This window comes from Protopterus annectens, chromosome 9.part0, assembly GCF_019279795.1.
Source record: "Protopterus annectens isolate FY-2018-M chromosome 9.part0, PAN1.0, whole genome shotgun sequence".
In the NCBI taxonomy this organism is placed as follows: domain Eukaryota; kingdom Metazoa; phylum Chordata; order Ceratodontiformes; family Protopteridae; genus Protopterus; species Protopterus annectens.
Window position 1 is genome coordinate 1,247,014,624 of NC_056743.1, and position 17,569 is coordinate 1,247,032,192.

Sequence of the window (17,569 nt, forward strand, 5' to 3'; positions counted from 1 at the left end):
GAAAGACCCAAGGAAGGGAGTGTCCATCTTTTACTTGTATAGTGCATTTTTCCTTTGTCACAGGTGAGGTCATATTCCTGATAAAATGAGGTAGACCCAAGCATATAGCTTAGAAAAATTAGTACAAAAGCTGTGTCTGGTAACTATAGAATATTTGTGCAACAAGATTGTTGCTGATCATCTTTCTTCAGGATATGGAATTATGTTGGGTGCTACTTACTGTTTGGTGTTGATATAAACATCTCAACATGGTTGTGTCGTGGATGCTGTACTGCACATTTTCATTATTTGTGGGTGGGTTTTTTGTACAGTGTAGTTACTTTGTGCTACGTGCTTTTCACTGTTGTCTGTATATGTTTGATCAATGTTCCCTTTTAAACAGTCTCATATGGCCAATGCTACTTTATGTAGTTTATGAAACAAGTAGCTGTGTAAAATTAAGGTTTGTGTACACTGCAATTATCTTTATAAAAATATGCTGGAATTCAGTTGTTTTGGGGAATGGGATCTTCTGGACACATTCTACTTATTTCCTTTTCCTTTATTTTAGGTATTAAAGATGTACTGCTGGCTGGCTGTTCGTGGTCTGCTATTTCTGCCCTTAGCACCTCCAGTTGCCCCCTACTCAGGACACTTGATCTGCGATGGGCAGGAGGTATTAAGGATCCTCAGATACGTGATTTACTCACGCCTTCATCAGAAAGACCAGGTGAGACTGGTAGAAGTTGAAGTTTTTTTAGAAGTGTGAACTGTTATAATTTCTAAATGTTTCCTTTTTTGCTAATGTCTTTTAATTTTTTTAAGGAAGGTCTAACACAATGTGGTCCTTTTCCAAAATGCTTTGACATTATTCTTTTAACGTTTTCAGAGAACTTTACCGAGACTTGGATGTATGGAATCCTTTATGTTGCTGTTGTAAGTTTAGTACTAGGGAAGCAATCTTAAATTTCCATATACAAATTTTCATTTTTAATATTAACATTTTATAAGACTAAGATACAACTGATATGGAAAAGTTCAGTGTTTAAGAACTGCTGTTACAACAACAGGTTTATATTTGTTTTGTTAGCTGTTACGTTTGTTACAATTTGAAGTGTAGGTTCACTTTTAATTTTTAATTGAATGACTTGGAAACCTGCTTTAGGAGTCAGTTTCTTGAATGGCTATGTCTGTTATTGAGTTTACTGCTTGCCTTGGTCCCTAGATTTTGGGTGTATTTTCATCTGTCAGAATTGGCAGTTTTCTATACTATCTAGAAGTTGGAGATATCGGGGCATCTGCACAGATACATGCCATGGTATGAATCCCAGGATGATTAAGCAAATACTTCTGCAGTGCACAATGATTAAGGACACATTAATTGTATTTATTTTAATTATTATTGTTGGTCAAGTTGCCACAGTTGTTAAGAGGTTCATCCCCGGTACTAGAAGTTAAGAGGGAAGATTGTTTCCCTGCATCTTGGGTAATTCCATCCATCCACCTTATGGATCCAGTTGGCAACTTTAGGTTTTTCAGAGCACGAGCTCTCCTCCCTTCTCCCATTATGCATCTGTCTTCCACTGTAGCTATTAGATCCCATTTGCCTCCTATGTGACTAGATGCGAGTCTCTTGAGCTCAGCTAAATTATAGATTTTTCATTCTTTTACATTTTTTTCAAACCTGCCTGTTTTCCCTTTTTTTCACCTTTCACTTTTACATTGCTTTAAAAAATATATATATATTTATGTACCTATAACTTTCCTTCCCTCTCTCCCAACTAGATGCATTGGCATAGTCTGCCTTTTTGTCTTGTCCTCCCTTTTCTGGATAGTCTGTTTATTCATGCCAAGTCATTTCTAAATGTTTTTTGAAGTAGTTCAACTTTTTTCTTCTTTTTTTTTGGTAGTTGCCTTGTAAGACTTTGTGGCTGTGGTACTTGTTGCTTCTGGTTGGTGTGCTTTATTGTTTTTTTATGTCTTGAAGCCTTATCCATTTTAATGAAATAAAGTGTGCCCACAAAATCCCCCCTCCCCCAGCATACCCACAAGTTGTGTGATATGCCTGGGACTGAAACATCTCACAGCCTCCCCACAAAAAAAGATATTCAAGGCCTTTGGGTCTTTGCAAGAAAGAATGAGTAAGTATTTTGTAAGGTTTGATCCCATCGACTCAAGAAAAAGGGGACTCAAAAGAGTCTGATGAAAGGAAGAAAGGAAAAGAATAGAACATAACACTGCATGCCCTTCCCATCCTTCAAAAGCAGTGACGCTGTCAATGCTGAAGCCTTTGACTCAAATAATTATGGAGCTGTGTTCTTCCATTGTGCTAGGACCATTTCATACTAAGAGTATCATCAGTCCTGATTGTTCCTCATAGAAATCTAGTAGCAGAAAGTCCTCTGAGTACAGAAGGGTAGCTAGCTATTCTAGCGTCAGGTGCTATTTTCCAGTCTGGTGTTCCCCTCAACTTTAAGTTGGGGATAGCTCTATTGCCCAACCAAGCTTGCTCCTTACAGTAGGAGCACCAGATCGGGCAGTAAAGCTACCCCCCTCCACCATCTTCACAGCTTCTCGGAAGTCCTTTACATATTGAATGTATTGCAGTAAGTGGAAAAGATTTGCCTTATGGGCTGAATCGCAAAACATAGAACCTTTTCCACCTCCTATTGAGAATGTTCTTAACGTTTGTTCTCTTTGCTTATCTGTGATTCCAGGTTTCTCTTATTGTCAAGGTGCAGCTAGCAGCTGTTTCATCCTTTTACATTGGCTTCTCACAGACTATGTTAAAGCCTTTCTTTCAAGACACCTTCCAGTTGCAACTGCCTGTGAAGAGTCCCACTCTTCTGTTGGATTATAGATTCATTTTGTAAGCCTTGTCCAAAGTTCCATTCAAACCAGAAGCATCTGTGGAGTTAAAGCTCCTGTCCTGAAAAACTGTCTTCCAAGTAGCTATCACTTAAGCTAGGAAGATTTCATAACTTCATATCTTCGCCTCAGTTTCTCCCTACATTGTATTTTGCAAGGACAGAATTACCTTGAGGACCAATCCATCCTTTGTTCCAATAGTGGCTTCTGAGACCAATCTTTTACAACCCATCCATCTTCCTGTGTTTTCTCCAACTACTTTTGCCCAGAACAAGTTAGGTAAGACTGTATCTAAGATTCCCTTCTCGTGATAGTTGTCTTTTTCCTTCATCTGCATTCTCCGTAATAGAGCTTTACCTTCCCAGCCCAGGCTAATTCTACTAGAGCAGTAATGACTTCAACAGCATTCTTCAAATCCCTTTTCTTGGATGACATTTGTCAAGCGGCTAGCTGGTCTTCCTCTCACACTTTCATTAAACACTGTATTGAGAGTGACAGAGCTTCCTTTGGAGCCACCATCCACAAAGGTCTCCTGCCATGAGGCCACCAGAGGTTTCACAGCTGGGGATTCTAACCCATCTGTCTGATTGGACAGACTGGATGAATAGGATATTCAAATTATGTACTTTCAATAACAATAGATTATTTCATCCCAGTCCATCTGATACGACAACCCACCCTCATCCCCTCTGATGGTCTATAGGACCTGAAGGATCTTTCTTCCTGGCTCATATGCAGTGTAGTTGTGCTTTAGGTTAGGGCATGAAACTTGAGCTGAGTTAGTCATGTCATGGGGGAGCAAGATAATTATGCAAAGGGAAAATTTTTAAGGGCTGAAGGCTGGAGCTCTGAATGTAATGGATCAGATCTGAGCAATGAGTCTAAGACCCCTATAACATATTGGACAGACTGGAATGAAAGGATCTGTTGCTATGGTAAATACGTAACCTTCATATTTGTTCACCTCCTTTTAAAACAGACAACTGAAAAAATTCTTTTAAAAACAATCTTGCAGCCATGTTTGGAAGACAGACACAATGATATTCCCACAGTCAGGAATGTTCCTGTATGCTTTTCCACCTTTTTTAGTAGCTCCCAAGGTACTTTTAAAGATATATAAAGAATTATTGAGGATCACTGTGGTAATCCCATTTTGGCCCAGGCAAAGTTAATTCTCCCTTTTAATGAAATTTGCCAAGGGCAATTACCACAAGCTTCCACATAGACTTGATCTGTTCACACAGCATCAGATGTGAATGCTATTCCCAACTTAGAGCAATTGCAACTGGATGATTCTATTTTAATACCTTTTAGGTACTTGTCTCATGGGGGTGTATAGCAAGTATTTAAGGAGGCAAAAAAACAGCAACTAGAAAACCTTACTTTTTCAAGTGGAAGAAGTTACCAGGTGGTGCCAAGCTAATAACAGAGGTCCTTAAAAGGTTTTTGACCCCTTTGGTTTTTAAGTGTTTATTTGAGCTACTTAGAGATAGTTTGTCATATGCTTCTGTCAAAGTGCATCTTGCGGCCATCTCAGCTTTTCTGCTCCATGAATCTCTCTCTCTTGTCTCTTTTTGTGGTAAAATGTTGTACATGAGATCCCCTTAAAAGCAAATTCCTCCTCCCTGGGATATCATCTTTGTTCTTGAAAAATTGACTTTACCTCCTTTTGAAAATATCTTTCAAACGGAATTCCATTTCATTAATTGGAAGACTGTTTTACTCATTGCTCTAACATCTACAAGGTAAGCTATAAGCTCTTATGGTGGGCCTATCCTATTTGATTTTTCACAAGGACAGGGTTGTGTTGCACACTAATCCATCATTCATGCCCCAGGACTTTCTAGTGACCATGGATTTGAAGGATGCTTACCTCTACATTCCCATTCATCCTCTTTTTCAGGAAGTTCTTGAAATTCCCTGTGTCTTCATCTCCGTTTCAGTTCCCTGCTTTCCCTTTGATCTCTCTTATGGCACTGGAGATGGTTACAAAATGCCCAGCTCCTGTCATAGCCTTTTTGCAGACTTCAGGTCCAAATATTCCTTTATCTGAACAAGCTATTTCTTCATGTTGCTTCTCCAGCTTTTCTTCAGAGGGACCTGGATTTCACTGTAAATCATCTTTGCAGTCCAGGATTCACTCTAAACCTAATGAAATCTGTCTTGATCCCACCTCAAGACCAGCATTTCTTAGGATGCAGGGTCAACACTGACAGTTTTCCTTCCTATGTACAAGGTTCTGTTTCTGACCGAGTTCTTTCAGAGTCTTCACTCCTTGCAGGTGACCATAGCAAGACAGATTTTTAGAGCCCTGAGGTTCACATCAGCCATTATTCTACTTGCCAGATTCCACATGAAGAAATTGCAGTGATACCTCAAGTCTTTATGGCTTCAACATTGCCACCCATTAGACTTTCGGATTCTTCTCTTGCCTTGCATCAACAAGGAGATGGCTCAGCCAGATTTCCCCCAATCCAGGACTTTTTTCTGGTTTCTCCTCCAGTTCAAGAACTGTACATTGATGCTTCAGACCTGGTGTTGGGAGCTTATTCCGGCAATATTGAGGTCTGGGAAGTTTGATATTCCAGGGACAGAAAATATTATATAAACATCAGGGAAGTAAAGGCCCTGATTCTGGCCCTACTGTCTGAATTATCTATAGTCCCTCGGCTCCCCTGAGGATGTTCATAGACAGCACCACAGTCATATGGTACATAAGCAAGGGGGAACCAAGTCTGATCTCCCTTGCAACATAGCTTTAATAGCTTGTGAGATTGTAGTCCAGTTTTTCAGGCAGTTTACATTCCTTCAGAAAGAAGCACAGTAGCACACATCTTGGGCAGATTCATGGTGGATCCTCACAACTGGATGTTAAACAGGGAGGTCTTTCTGGGAATTGGTCATCAGTGGGTGCTCCACAAATGAGCCTTTATGTTGCCCCCCCCCCCCCTCCAGAACAGGACAGCTGATAAGCTGCAGGCACCCAAGTCCACCTACAGAGAAGATGGATGCCATGTCCTTTTGTGGAAAGGGAGATTCCTCTCTCCTTCCGCCAAACGTACTTCAAAAGATTATGAAGGGCAAGCAAAAACTCCTGCTAGTTACTTCCTTTTGGGCCAAACAGCACTGATTTCCCCTTTTTCGTGTTCAGGGGCAATCATCACAATTTACCCTGCAGGATGAACTTGCTCTCACAGAACAAGGGCTGTCTTATTAATTCTCCTATTCAAAGCATACAGTTAATTCTTTAGGTGTTAAAGTTTTAATTCCTTTTAAGCACCATTTTTCTGAGGACATGCTCCAGGTTTTACAGGAGGCTAGAAAACCTACTACCACAAAGTCTTATGTAGCCAAATGAGAGATTTTCTTTGTGGTACAAAAAGAACCACCAGGGGACCCTTTTACAGTGGGAATTCCTAATGTTCTTTCTTATTTGTGAGAGTTATTCAGCTTGGATTGGCTTACTCTTCTGCTAAAGCTCATTTGTCAGCCATTTCTGCTTGTCTGCCTATAAAGCTATGCCTTTCTTCCTGATTTGAGGTCAAACAATTTTTGAAAGGCATCCTTCACAATAGTCCACAAAGAGAACCTACTCATCCTCCTTGAGACTTGAATTATGTTATGGAAAAAAACTACCTTGGTACCTTTTGAACCTGCCTTAATTTCTTCCCTAAAGGTTTACACTTGGAACACTGTGCTATTAGTTGTTTCGACATGTACACAGAGAGTTTCTTAACTGTAAGCACTTTTGGCTGTTTCTCCTTTTTGATCTTCCGTCAATATAGGGCTACTCTTAAGACTAATCTTTCATTTATTCCCTTAGTGGTTGATAATCTATAGCTATCCTTGAATCAGTCCATCAGTCTTCCTTCTTTGTTTCCCTCTCCCCAAAACATGAGACTGGGGATTCTTCATTCTTTGGATGTGCATTGGCAACTCAGATTGTAATTAGACAAGATAAAGAACTTTAGAAAATCTGACCAACCTTTTATATATTTTCAAGAAAAGAAACTGTCTGCTAGTTTCTAAGAAGCAAATCATGTCTTCATGGATTTCCTAGGCAGTTTCTTTTGTTTATTTATTTTACATTTGTTGACCGGGCTAGTTTAACTGGATATATGTCCATTTTCAGTAGAGGCCCGGGAAGAAAAGCTCCGATATATGCAATCATACAATAAATGCAATAGTATCATAACATACAATATATGCAATAGCAGGAAGTGACATTCAAATTAATTTAGATCAGACATAAAAAAAAGTGTACAGAGTCGGGAAGAGAAAAAAAACTTAAGATAACATATAATATGAAAAGTAAAAAATAAGGAAGATTAGTTATTTTACATCAGAAGCCTGGGTACAGGCATACTTATGCTTACATACAGCTAAGTAGAAGGTGAGTACTTCTAGAGTAAGTCACTCATTTAATAGAGCTGAGAGGAAGTCTCCTTTAATACTTAGGTAGGCATTTTTAGTTAAACCAAATAGACATCGTAGGACAGACTAGAGGGGATGAGTGAAGGGAGTGAGAGATAGCGAATGAATTGTTAGGGTTAGAGCAAGGACATAACCAGTGTGTTATGAGGTATTCCTTGAGATATTTTTTGAAGAGCAATGTGGAAGATAGAGAAGAGAGTTCATTAGGAAGTTGGTTCCAGGTTTTGCCCAATGTGTTACAGAATATTGAGTCTCCAGCCTTGTTATTACGTTTTGTTGTTCTCATCATGGGAAAAAGAATGAGTATTGACAAAGGAAGTAATCTCCAAGGGCTGCATCTTCCTCTGGAGCATTTTTTCAAGGGTCTATATTCCGCAACATTCTTGAAGCAGCTACCTGGTCCTCTGTTCATACTTTTACTAAGCACTGTAAGTTGGATGTGTTTTCTAGTGCCAGAGCAGGTTTTGCCAGGTACATCCTCCAGGGTTTGTTGGTTTGTAATTCTCTTCCTCCTTCCTCTCTCTCTTCAGTAGCTTAGTATTGTCCCACTTGTAAGGAGTACTCAGTAGTGGTCTTGGAAAGGCAGAGTACAGTTTTGTAAGAACTTACCCTAACAGTAGATTTCCTACTGATAATTGTTGCAACATTATTACATCCCACTCTTCTTCCCCACTCTTGGTGTTGTGACCCTGTGGCCAATTTGGATTTCCATGTTAGGTATGTATGCATGTAAACTGTTACTTCTACGTCTGTTCCATTGTTTGTCCTGTGGCAGATAAGTTCTGAGGTAATTTGAGCCATTGTAAGGAATACTGCAACAGTGATCAGTAGGGCATCTACTGTTACGGTAAGTTCTTACACTGTCTCTGCCTTTCCAAGACCACTACTGCAGTATTCCTTAGTTCTTATGCAGCTATATTCCTTGCTTCCTTCTGTACCAGGCAAATATGATTCCCGTATCTGTGGCCCCATCTTCTGCAACCACCATGGGCCCTAGATCCCTAACCAGATCTCATGTCACACCAGTCCAGCAAGCTTCATCCAGACACCATGTAACTCAGATTAACAGTATCTTATCTCCAATTTCAGTGATTGCCAATAGTTCCTCCTTGCCTTCTAGAACTGTTTATTTATCTACTTCCCAGGAGCCTTCTATACTTAAAAATCTACAGGAATAAGTTGAAAAAGTTTTCTGTTTGGGCTGTTATTGATAGTGGGTCAGACTCCTTTTCCTTTCCTGTTCCCTCTGTTCTGTTGTTTCTGGCAGACTTTTTCAGTTCTGGGGAGCATTATTTTACCATCAAAGTTTATCTTGCAGCTATTTCCAGTTATCACCCTGGTTCACACTCTTCTTCTATAGTGTCCCTGAAAATCTCAAAAGTCTTTCTCAAAGGAACCTTCTTATTGTGACCTTAAATTAAGGATCCATCTCTACCATGGGACCTTTATCTTACAAGTCTTTATGCAACCTCCATCTGAACCTGCTTCCTTGAAATTTTTATCGTGGAGAACATTGTTCCTGGATGCAGTAATGTCAACCAAGAAAATGTCTGAGCTACAAGCTTTGTCTTGCAAGCAACCTTTCTTGATTTTCCACAAAGACTGGGTTACTCTCAGACTGAACCCTTTCTTTATACCTAAAGTAGCTTCAGAGTTGGATTTGAACCAGTCTATCCATTTACCTCTTTTTTTTTTTTTTTTTTCCCCCCAAACCGTACTAACCAAGGAAATATATTTTGTATACTCTGTGTCCATTATCAGTTGAGATTTTATATACTACATATAATGGTTACTTGTATCTTTTTTAAGTCAAATTGATATCTGTAGTTTTCAAAGTCGTACTATGTTGGCAATTGCATAAGTTTTGAAGTATAAATAAAGGGCGAATCCCCTGTCTTCTAAACCAAAAGTTCATTCTGCTAGATCCGTGTCAGCTTCTGCTGCCTTTTTCATTTATTCCACTGTTTGATGTCTGTGCCACAACAATCTGATCTACAGTGTACACTTGCATCAAACATTATAAGCAAGTTGTATATCATATCCAAGTCCAGAGAGGCTTTAGGCTACATCATACTCAAGGGTATGTTGCCATGATACTATCTAGGATCTGCAGTAGCTGGGAAATCTATCCCAAACAGTTGAGAGAAACTGAGGACAATATAGGATACAAAAGTTATATACTTACCATAGTGTACTAGATGTTCATCATTTGATCACTGCTGCAGTAGCTAAGTGGGTTATGTCCTGCAGAGGATATAACAGCAGGATAGCTTCCAGAGGTTCAGGTCACTTTTCCATGCACTCAGACTGTTGACAGATCAATCAAAGCTATAGAAAAATAACAGTTTGTGAACCAAGCTCTTCAGAGCTTTCCAGACACCAAAGAGCACTCCTCTGTGGGCTTTTTAGGATCAACAGTTACCTAACATCTCCTTGGGGGTGGGGGGTGAACTTACATGTCTTAAGTTTATTGCAGAAACTTAAACTTTTCTGTAAATTAATTTTCTGTTAAACAAGTTAACTTAAGCTAGGAAACTGGTTTATTGGACTATCACATGACTTCAGTTACTTTAAACTGTGATGTGCTATTTTTTACTTTATTGGAAAAAAAATTGTTAAAAGTGTACCTTATTTTTGTTCTTCTGGTGGAAAAGTTTGTTTATGTTTAGGAGTATATGTTGTGCTTTTCACTGTATATTGTAGTAGAAAACACTCGTTTTTATTATTTATGTCTTTCTGTCAGTGTTATGTGGTTTTCAGGCGTCATTTTCAGCTTTAACATGGAACAGCTTACTAGTTCCTCTAGTCTTCTTTCCTGTGGCCACAAAATAACAAAGAAAATTCCAGACAGCCTTTTCCCTTTAATCAGGCCTCAAATTTTCCTCAACTTCAGATGGGTGACTTGTCTGCAACCATTTATGGTTCCTCAGACTATGTACCTTTTGCCATGGTTTCCTTGGGTGTAGTCCATTCAGCCACCATGGACCATGGGTTAGACATGTCCTCTGTGGTTGTTGTAATATCCTTGGCAGGCATGGGAAAGTGACTATAGTCAGTCGTAGAGGAAGGAGCGGAGAATATCTCTCTGCCTAGCTGGACTGGGATGCCATTCCCTTGGTGTGCTTTGCTTGTCAGGGTCAGTCTGCTGTTATGGAAATGCTGAGTTCCTGAAAAAATGTGGTGAGGAAGAAATTGATTCATTGTGAACTCAGACTTTTATCCTTTCTTTTCTTAGTGTGTTAAAGGTTTTACACCTATGTCATCACCTTTTTATAAATAGCAGAAAAAGCAGATGCAGCAAACGTTTGGCAAGCAGACATTCAAAAAACAATCACAAGGAGGCTCTAAAAATAAGAGAGAATGAGTCTGTCAGAAGCAAGGACAGTCCAAGTCTGAATGACCATCTGAAAATGGTAACCACCCTACCCTGTAAAATCTTAAAGATCTCCACAAAAATCTGGCTGTCCATTTATGTCTCTGGCAGCAGATAATCTCAGACGAATGGATTCTGAGCATGATTCATCAGAGATACAGATGACAGTAGGAATTCCTTCCTCCTTTTCAGGGCATTCTTTGTCATCCTCTAAATCAAACTGTTTTTCCTCCTGTCATTCAACATCTGCTGATTCTAGGAGCAATAGAAGATGTCCATCTTTCTCTGATAAGTAAAGGATTTATTCAAGAATGTTTGTTACTAAATAAAGAAGCCTCATGAAGACCAGTCTTCGAGGGTTCCTTTGTAAATCAGTTGTTGACAGTCCCAAAGTTCAACATGCTATCCTTTCATGACTTGTTACAACTGAATCCCTCTTTCATTTTTAGTAACTCTAAATTTAAAGGGTGCTTGTCACATTCCTATAGCCTTAGATTTCAAAGGCTTCTTGGGGTGTTTTGTGTCTGGCTTACAATTGCCATTTGGGTTATCCACTGCTCCCAAAGGTGTTAGTGTCTAGCTCCAGTGACAGCCTATTTCTAACTGCATGGTATTCACGTTTTCCTTATTTATCTTTGCAGTCTTTTTCGAAGTGTCAAGAATCTCTCATTTGGCAAGAGAGCTCCTTCAGAGACTGGAGTTTCAGGACAACATTCAGAATTCTTGACACCTCATAGGATTGTTTTCCTGGGAGGTGTCATAAATACCTCAGCTCAGAGTTTTTCTTCCACAGGGAGGGGTGTTACTATATCTCATTTTTTCATGAGTTTTTTCACATGGTCCAAGACTTCAGGGGAATTTCACAGGATGTTAAGATTCATGGCATCAATGAGTCGCGTGCTTCGTTTAGCCAGACTCCACATGAGAAAGATTCAGTGATACTAAAAATCTGTATGGTCCCAACATCAATATCTCTGACTTTGTAGATTCCAGTTTTGGGATTTTTTACAAAAAAAGTGTGGTGGAGAGAACAGTTTTGACTGAGTACAGGTCCCCCATGTTCCCTTCCCTGTGAGATTTTGGCAGTCATAAATGCTGTCAACTCTGACAATTTATGGTCACCTGGATCATTACAAGTCATTACTGACAACACCACAGTGATGTGATCCATAAACAGGGGGAACCAGATCTTAACCTCTGTGCTGATTAGCTATAGTAGCCAGGAAAATAGTCGTTCAGCACAATCTCACTCTAAAAGCACATTACATTTACAATTTTTGCATCACACTATTTAAAAATAATGAAAATATCACTTTTGTACAGAAACAATTTTTTTAAGGCCTGATGTCCCAACAGTATGTATTTGTTTTGGTAGCTCTCTTCTACTCTGAAAAATAATGATAGTTGTACTTTTATTTTTAAATTGAATATGTAGCAAATTGTGTTTATCATTTTCTCTTGAAAGCTCTCACATTAAAGTAACCATATATACAGATTGCATTTAGTTTTTCTAATAAAATTTTCTGGAAAATACACTTGCTGTATACAGCACTTAAATGGTTATTAGTAAACACAGCAAGACGTCCACAGCATTTCATACGTGTGATGTCATTCTGTCTATACTTCAGTGTTTTAAATGACAGAAACATGCACATTTTCCAAGAAATGCATATTGTCTTACTTACGTTATCATATAATATGCTAAATATATGCTTGTGATCAGAATTTGTTCACAGTTTCGTAGGTAAGTAATAGACTAACTGCCCTTACAGGCCATTAAGCCTAGGCAATTTCCCTTTCGGTGCTTGAATTTAACCTATCCTGCATGGTGTTAAGATTGGCCTTGGCCATCCCTTGGTCAATAATTGCATGTTATCCCTAGTGAGAATAACTGGGATCATACCTTGATAATCTGAGGGGACCTGTGCATGGGGTAAAATGTTCAAGAGCTGCATCTGTCCATTAGCAGTACAGGGGGCAGTCTTGGGGAAAATATTCTATTACCCATGTATAGATCCAAATTACACTTGAAAATAGACAGGGATGAGCTTTGTTTTACTTGGATGGGGAGTGTGTTCCAGAGCAGTAGTATCCTTTGAAAGATTTACCTATCTTTCCAAACCATTCTTTTGATGTTGCTGAAGACTATTAGATCCCTAATCCTAGTGTTTCTGATGCCATTTGATTTGCCGAACAGCAGTAGTTCCATCAGAACTGGGTCGAAGGATGCCTTGTATGTCAAATACAGGTCACCTCTTAGTAGTGTGTAGGATAACGGAATGTAATAACAAGGCTTTGAGTTGGCCCATATAGGACATGTTGTTTAGGCCTTGTACCCTTTTAGTAAGGTATCTATGTTGGCACTCCAGTTATTGCATGTTTCTGGACAGATGCATGCCGGGGGGGGGGGGGGCATTATATACTCAGTGAATGGCCTAATGATGACTGAGCAAAAGGAGATGATATCTGTAAATCTAGACACAATCCCTTTGTTTATAAGCTGTATGGTATAGAAGGACTTTCTTACAAGAGTGAACACATGTTGGCTGAGCGTTGGGTCACTGTCTGCATAGGTTCCCAAATCCCAAACATCTGGGTCAGCTCTTTTCCAGTGTGGGTTTCCTGGTGGAGGCAGCATCCCAAAGGATATAATAATGCATTTTTTGACATTTAGTTTGTCAGCGATTCTGGCACCAGTTATTTGTTTGGGACAAACCTTTCCTGCAGGGTAGCGAAGATATTTGGGGATTCAGTGATTGCTTCCAGCTTGCAGTTATTGGCAAACTTAGTCCAACAGAACCCTTCAGTATCGACTTTTACTTTAGAGAAGTCGATGCCAAACAGGAGAGGTCCCAGCACTGAACTCAGAGTGATTAAACTGGTGAATGGTCTGTTTGTGGAGATAGGACAAAGGAGATCATAATAGGGGAAGCTGTCTGTGTGTCAGTTGGCAGTCCAGTGAGTGATGATGTGGTTCATCCCCAGTTTTAGCATTTATCCTATGCCTGAGTGGAGGATTCTGTCAGAAGTCTTGGCCAGCTCGAAGTATTCATCCATTGCTTTGGTGACCTATTCAAAAAAGTCCACTAGGTTAAATGAGAATGATGTGCCTTTGACATATCCAAACTGAGAATGATCCAGAGTTTGGAGGTTCTCTATGTCCTTAAAGATTAGATCAATGATAAGTTTTTCCTGACTTCCAAGATGACTGCACATTGAGCAACAGCTTAATTCTAGCTCTCCCAGTGTAAAAACAGAACCTCCGCAGAGAAGGCCAGTAGACTTGTGTTTATGGGTAAATTTCAGTAACTGGCTAGTAAGTGCACTGCCTGAATGCCAGGAGTAAAGAAATACAGAAGACCTGGAAAACTCAACTACAAAAAGTGAGGAAGAAAGACTGACTGGGAAAAGTTCTGCAGCTGTTCAGCAAAAAGCAATGCAACCTTCAGACATCCAGTAACCTACAGGAAGATACAAGACAACTGTATACAAACCTGGTTAAAATAAACAAAACACCAGTGAAGTATATCAACATAAACAGTAAAAGGTTGGAAAAATGGAAGAAGCTTTAAACAGATATTCAGGTGAAATGATAAAGCTGCAAAAATCAGAGGCTGAAATAAAGAAAAGGCTGGCTGAATATGAGACTGCTCAGGAAGAGATGCTTCAAAAACATAATAGAGTTAGAGGACAGAGTACGTAGGGAAAACCTGAGATTTTCAGCTATACCAGAGAAGCTGATAGGCACAGACTACATTAGTGTATGCTCCAAACCTGGTTATAAGAAAGCAATATCCAAAACCCATAAGTAATTAAAAAAAACAACCACACTCAGGAGCCAAGAAACTGCAAAGATTGTAATGTCTTCTGGTACCTCGGCTATACAAGCCTTCATAGGAATAAATACATGACAATAAGCAGTATGTTTTATAAGAACATCAATTAAATAATTAATCAATTAAGAATATTCAAAAAGGTTTTAAAGAACCATGGTACCTTCCATAGTCATACATTTACAAAGTGAGATTCATTTCCAAATTCAACCCCCTAGGGGCAAGTGTGCCAAAATTCAATATAAATCTGCTTTCTAAGTTAAGTAACTTTTGACAAAAATTTCCACTACTCTTACCATCAGGTTTAGTTAATACACAGAAAAAGAATGACTCCCCCATGAATTGTATTAAAATGTTCAGAAATAGGGTTATCCAACCTACAGTTCCTCACATCACCTATGTGCTCAAGAATCCGTATTTTTATTTTAAGTTTTGTTTGACCTGGCATATAGGTGATGATAGGAACTGTAGACTGGATAACCCTATTTCTGAACATTTTAATGTATGGCTCTCCCACCTGCTATAGCTCAACATTTGGCCGGTATACCAAAGCCCTTTGAGCTTGTATGTGCTGTACATCACATGTATGCTCCCCACACAGGGCATAGTGTATAAAGGTGATGTACAGACGCAGATACCCAGAACTGGTTTGGTCCTTTTGTGGGTCTGTAAACCTTGTGACACCAACAGTGAGCACCAGATAATTCAACCAGAAGTCTAAATCTCAAGATGCAGGCTCTCGAAGCACTCCTCAGTATGGAGAGCATCGATGTCTGTGCAGTAACTGAAACCTGGTTCAAGGCTCCTGAGAGCACCCCAGCTCTACCAGGCTATACCTCGTATCATGCATTTCGGCCCCAGAACTCGGGCCGAACCACAAAGGGAGGGGGAGTGTCCATATTCATCAAGGACACCCACACCTCCAGGTTAGTGGCAACACATAAAACATCGGAGACCATCCAGGTGCTAATAACGGTAGGCAAAACTGCTATACAACTGGTAGCATGTTACAGACCACCCTCCCAATCTCAGGAACCCCATTCAGCCTTCCTGAAAACATTGGAGGATATGAATGTCTCACCAAATACCATCATATTGGGAGACTTCAACTACCCTAACATAGACTGGGTGCATTATTCTAGCCCTAACACCCTAGCCCAAAGGTTCCTGGAATTCATTAACTCGAATGCAATGGAACAGCTAGTCCCCTCTCCCACAAGGGGAGAAAATATACTAGACCTGATCATCACAAACATGGGGACAAAATGCTCCACACCGGAAGTAATACCCCTCACTAGTGAGATCTGACCACAAACTAATCACCCTGGATATTCATATCCCACCTCCACTCCCAGCAAAAAAGACTACAGTGAGAAACTTCTCAAAGGCCGACTTTACACTTCTCAAGACTGAGATGGTATCCTTTAAGACCCCTGGGCCAGAGGAAACCGCATCCCACAATGCTGAATCCTTCACAAATGCTTTCTGCGGACATCTCCAAGAATGCATGGATCATTCAATCCCAAATAAAACCAAGACCCTCTCCACCAAGGGCAGGCGTCCTGTCTGGTGGACCCCAGCCATAAACAAACTGTATAACAAAAGAAGGAAACTACTGCAAGACAGAGCAAAATACCATAAAGGGAAGGCATCTCTGACCAGCACTAGTAAAAAACTACGTTCACTCATAAAAACATCCAAGGCCAACTTTGAGAGAAAAATTGCTAAGGACACTAAAGATAACCATAAGGCCTTCTTCAGCTATGTTAGAAACCTGGGCGGTAACCCTCAGATATGCTCAGAGTTAGTTCATAATGACAAAAAATACACTGAACCCACAGATATTGCCAACATACTGGCAGACAGGTTCAGTGCAAACTTCTCCCCTCCCTCACCCCCAAAAGAAGAAATAGTTATCCCAGCTGAATGTAACCTCCCTGTCATCTCAGATGTCCAGGTGAGAGCCGCTCTCAGCAAAGCTAAAAACACAGCATCTATGGGACCTGACGGTATCCCGGGTTGCGTGCTACGTAATGTCCAAGAGGAGCTAAACCCGCACATAGAAATGCTGTTTAACCTTAGCCTTACTACAGGATATGTACCTGAACACTGGCGTACAGCAACAGTGGTCCACTCCACAAAGGAGGCTCCTCTACAGACCCTGGAAACTACCGCACCATAAGCTTAACCAGCCTGGTCTGCAAAGCTATGGAAAAAATCATTATGGAACTCATAAACAGAGACATCGGGGACCTACAGACACTTGATCCTACCCAGTTCGGCTTTGTAAAGGGCAGATCCTGCCTTTTGAACCTGGTTGACTTTTTTGAAACAGTCACTAGAGCCATTGATGAGGGCAAAGCAGTCCATACAGCCTACCTGGACTTGGCTAAAGCCTTCGACACAATACCCCACTCAGGCATCATAGACAAGCTCAACAGCTTAAATGTAAACCCATATGTCACAAGATGGGTTGCAAACTGGCTAAAGGACAGAACCCATAAAGTCAAAATCGCTGGAGCTATGTCAGACTCAAAACCAGTCACAAGTGGTGTCCCACAGGGCTCTGTCCTGGGACCCCTATTGTTCGGCATTTATTTCTCAGATGTGAAAGCAAACACGGGAGGGTTGTGGCTGACAAAGTTCGCAGATGACTGCAAACTAGGCGCCATAGTTGATACACCAGCTGACACATGCATCCTACAGAAAGGCCTTACTGAGACGGACAACTGGTGCCAAAGTCATGGCCTTAAACTAAATTCCAAAAAATGTATAGTCATCCCCTTTTGGAAAAACAAAGCACCCACAAATTATCACATAGGCAGTAACCCATTGAGTATGGAAAAAGTAATCAGAGACCTGGGGACCCAAGTTGACAGTAACCTCTCATTAGACACCCACGTTGCCAAAGTGGTTAGAAAGACCTTCTACCTTGCCCACCTTATCATGAAGGGATTCACATCCAGATCAAAGGAGGTCATTGTACCCCTATACTCCTCCCTTATCAGGCCCATGATTGAGTACAATGCCCCATTTGGTATGTACCTCACCCGGCACCTGCAGCAGCTGGGGAAAAAAGGAA

General features: G+C 40.3%; 1 protein-coding gene across 1 annotated transcript in view; it reads left to right on the top strand.

Annotated features, from left to right (window-relative positions):
- LOC122810646 (lysine-specific demethylase 2A-like) overlaps window positions 1-17,569 on the top strand; it is a 1,654,939-nt gene that overhangs the window by 1,543,562 nt on the left and 93,808 nt on the right. Inside the window, exon 22 of the mRNA XM_044082219.1 lies at window positions 551-709. Coding sequence (XP_043938154.1) covers window positions 551-709 — 159 coding nt within the window. The remainder of the gene's footprint in view (window positions 1-550; window positions 710-17,569) is intronic.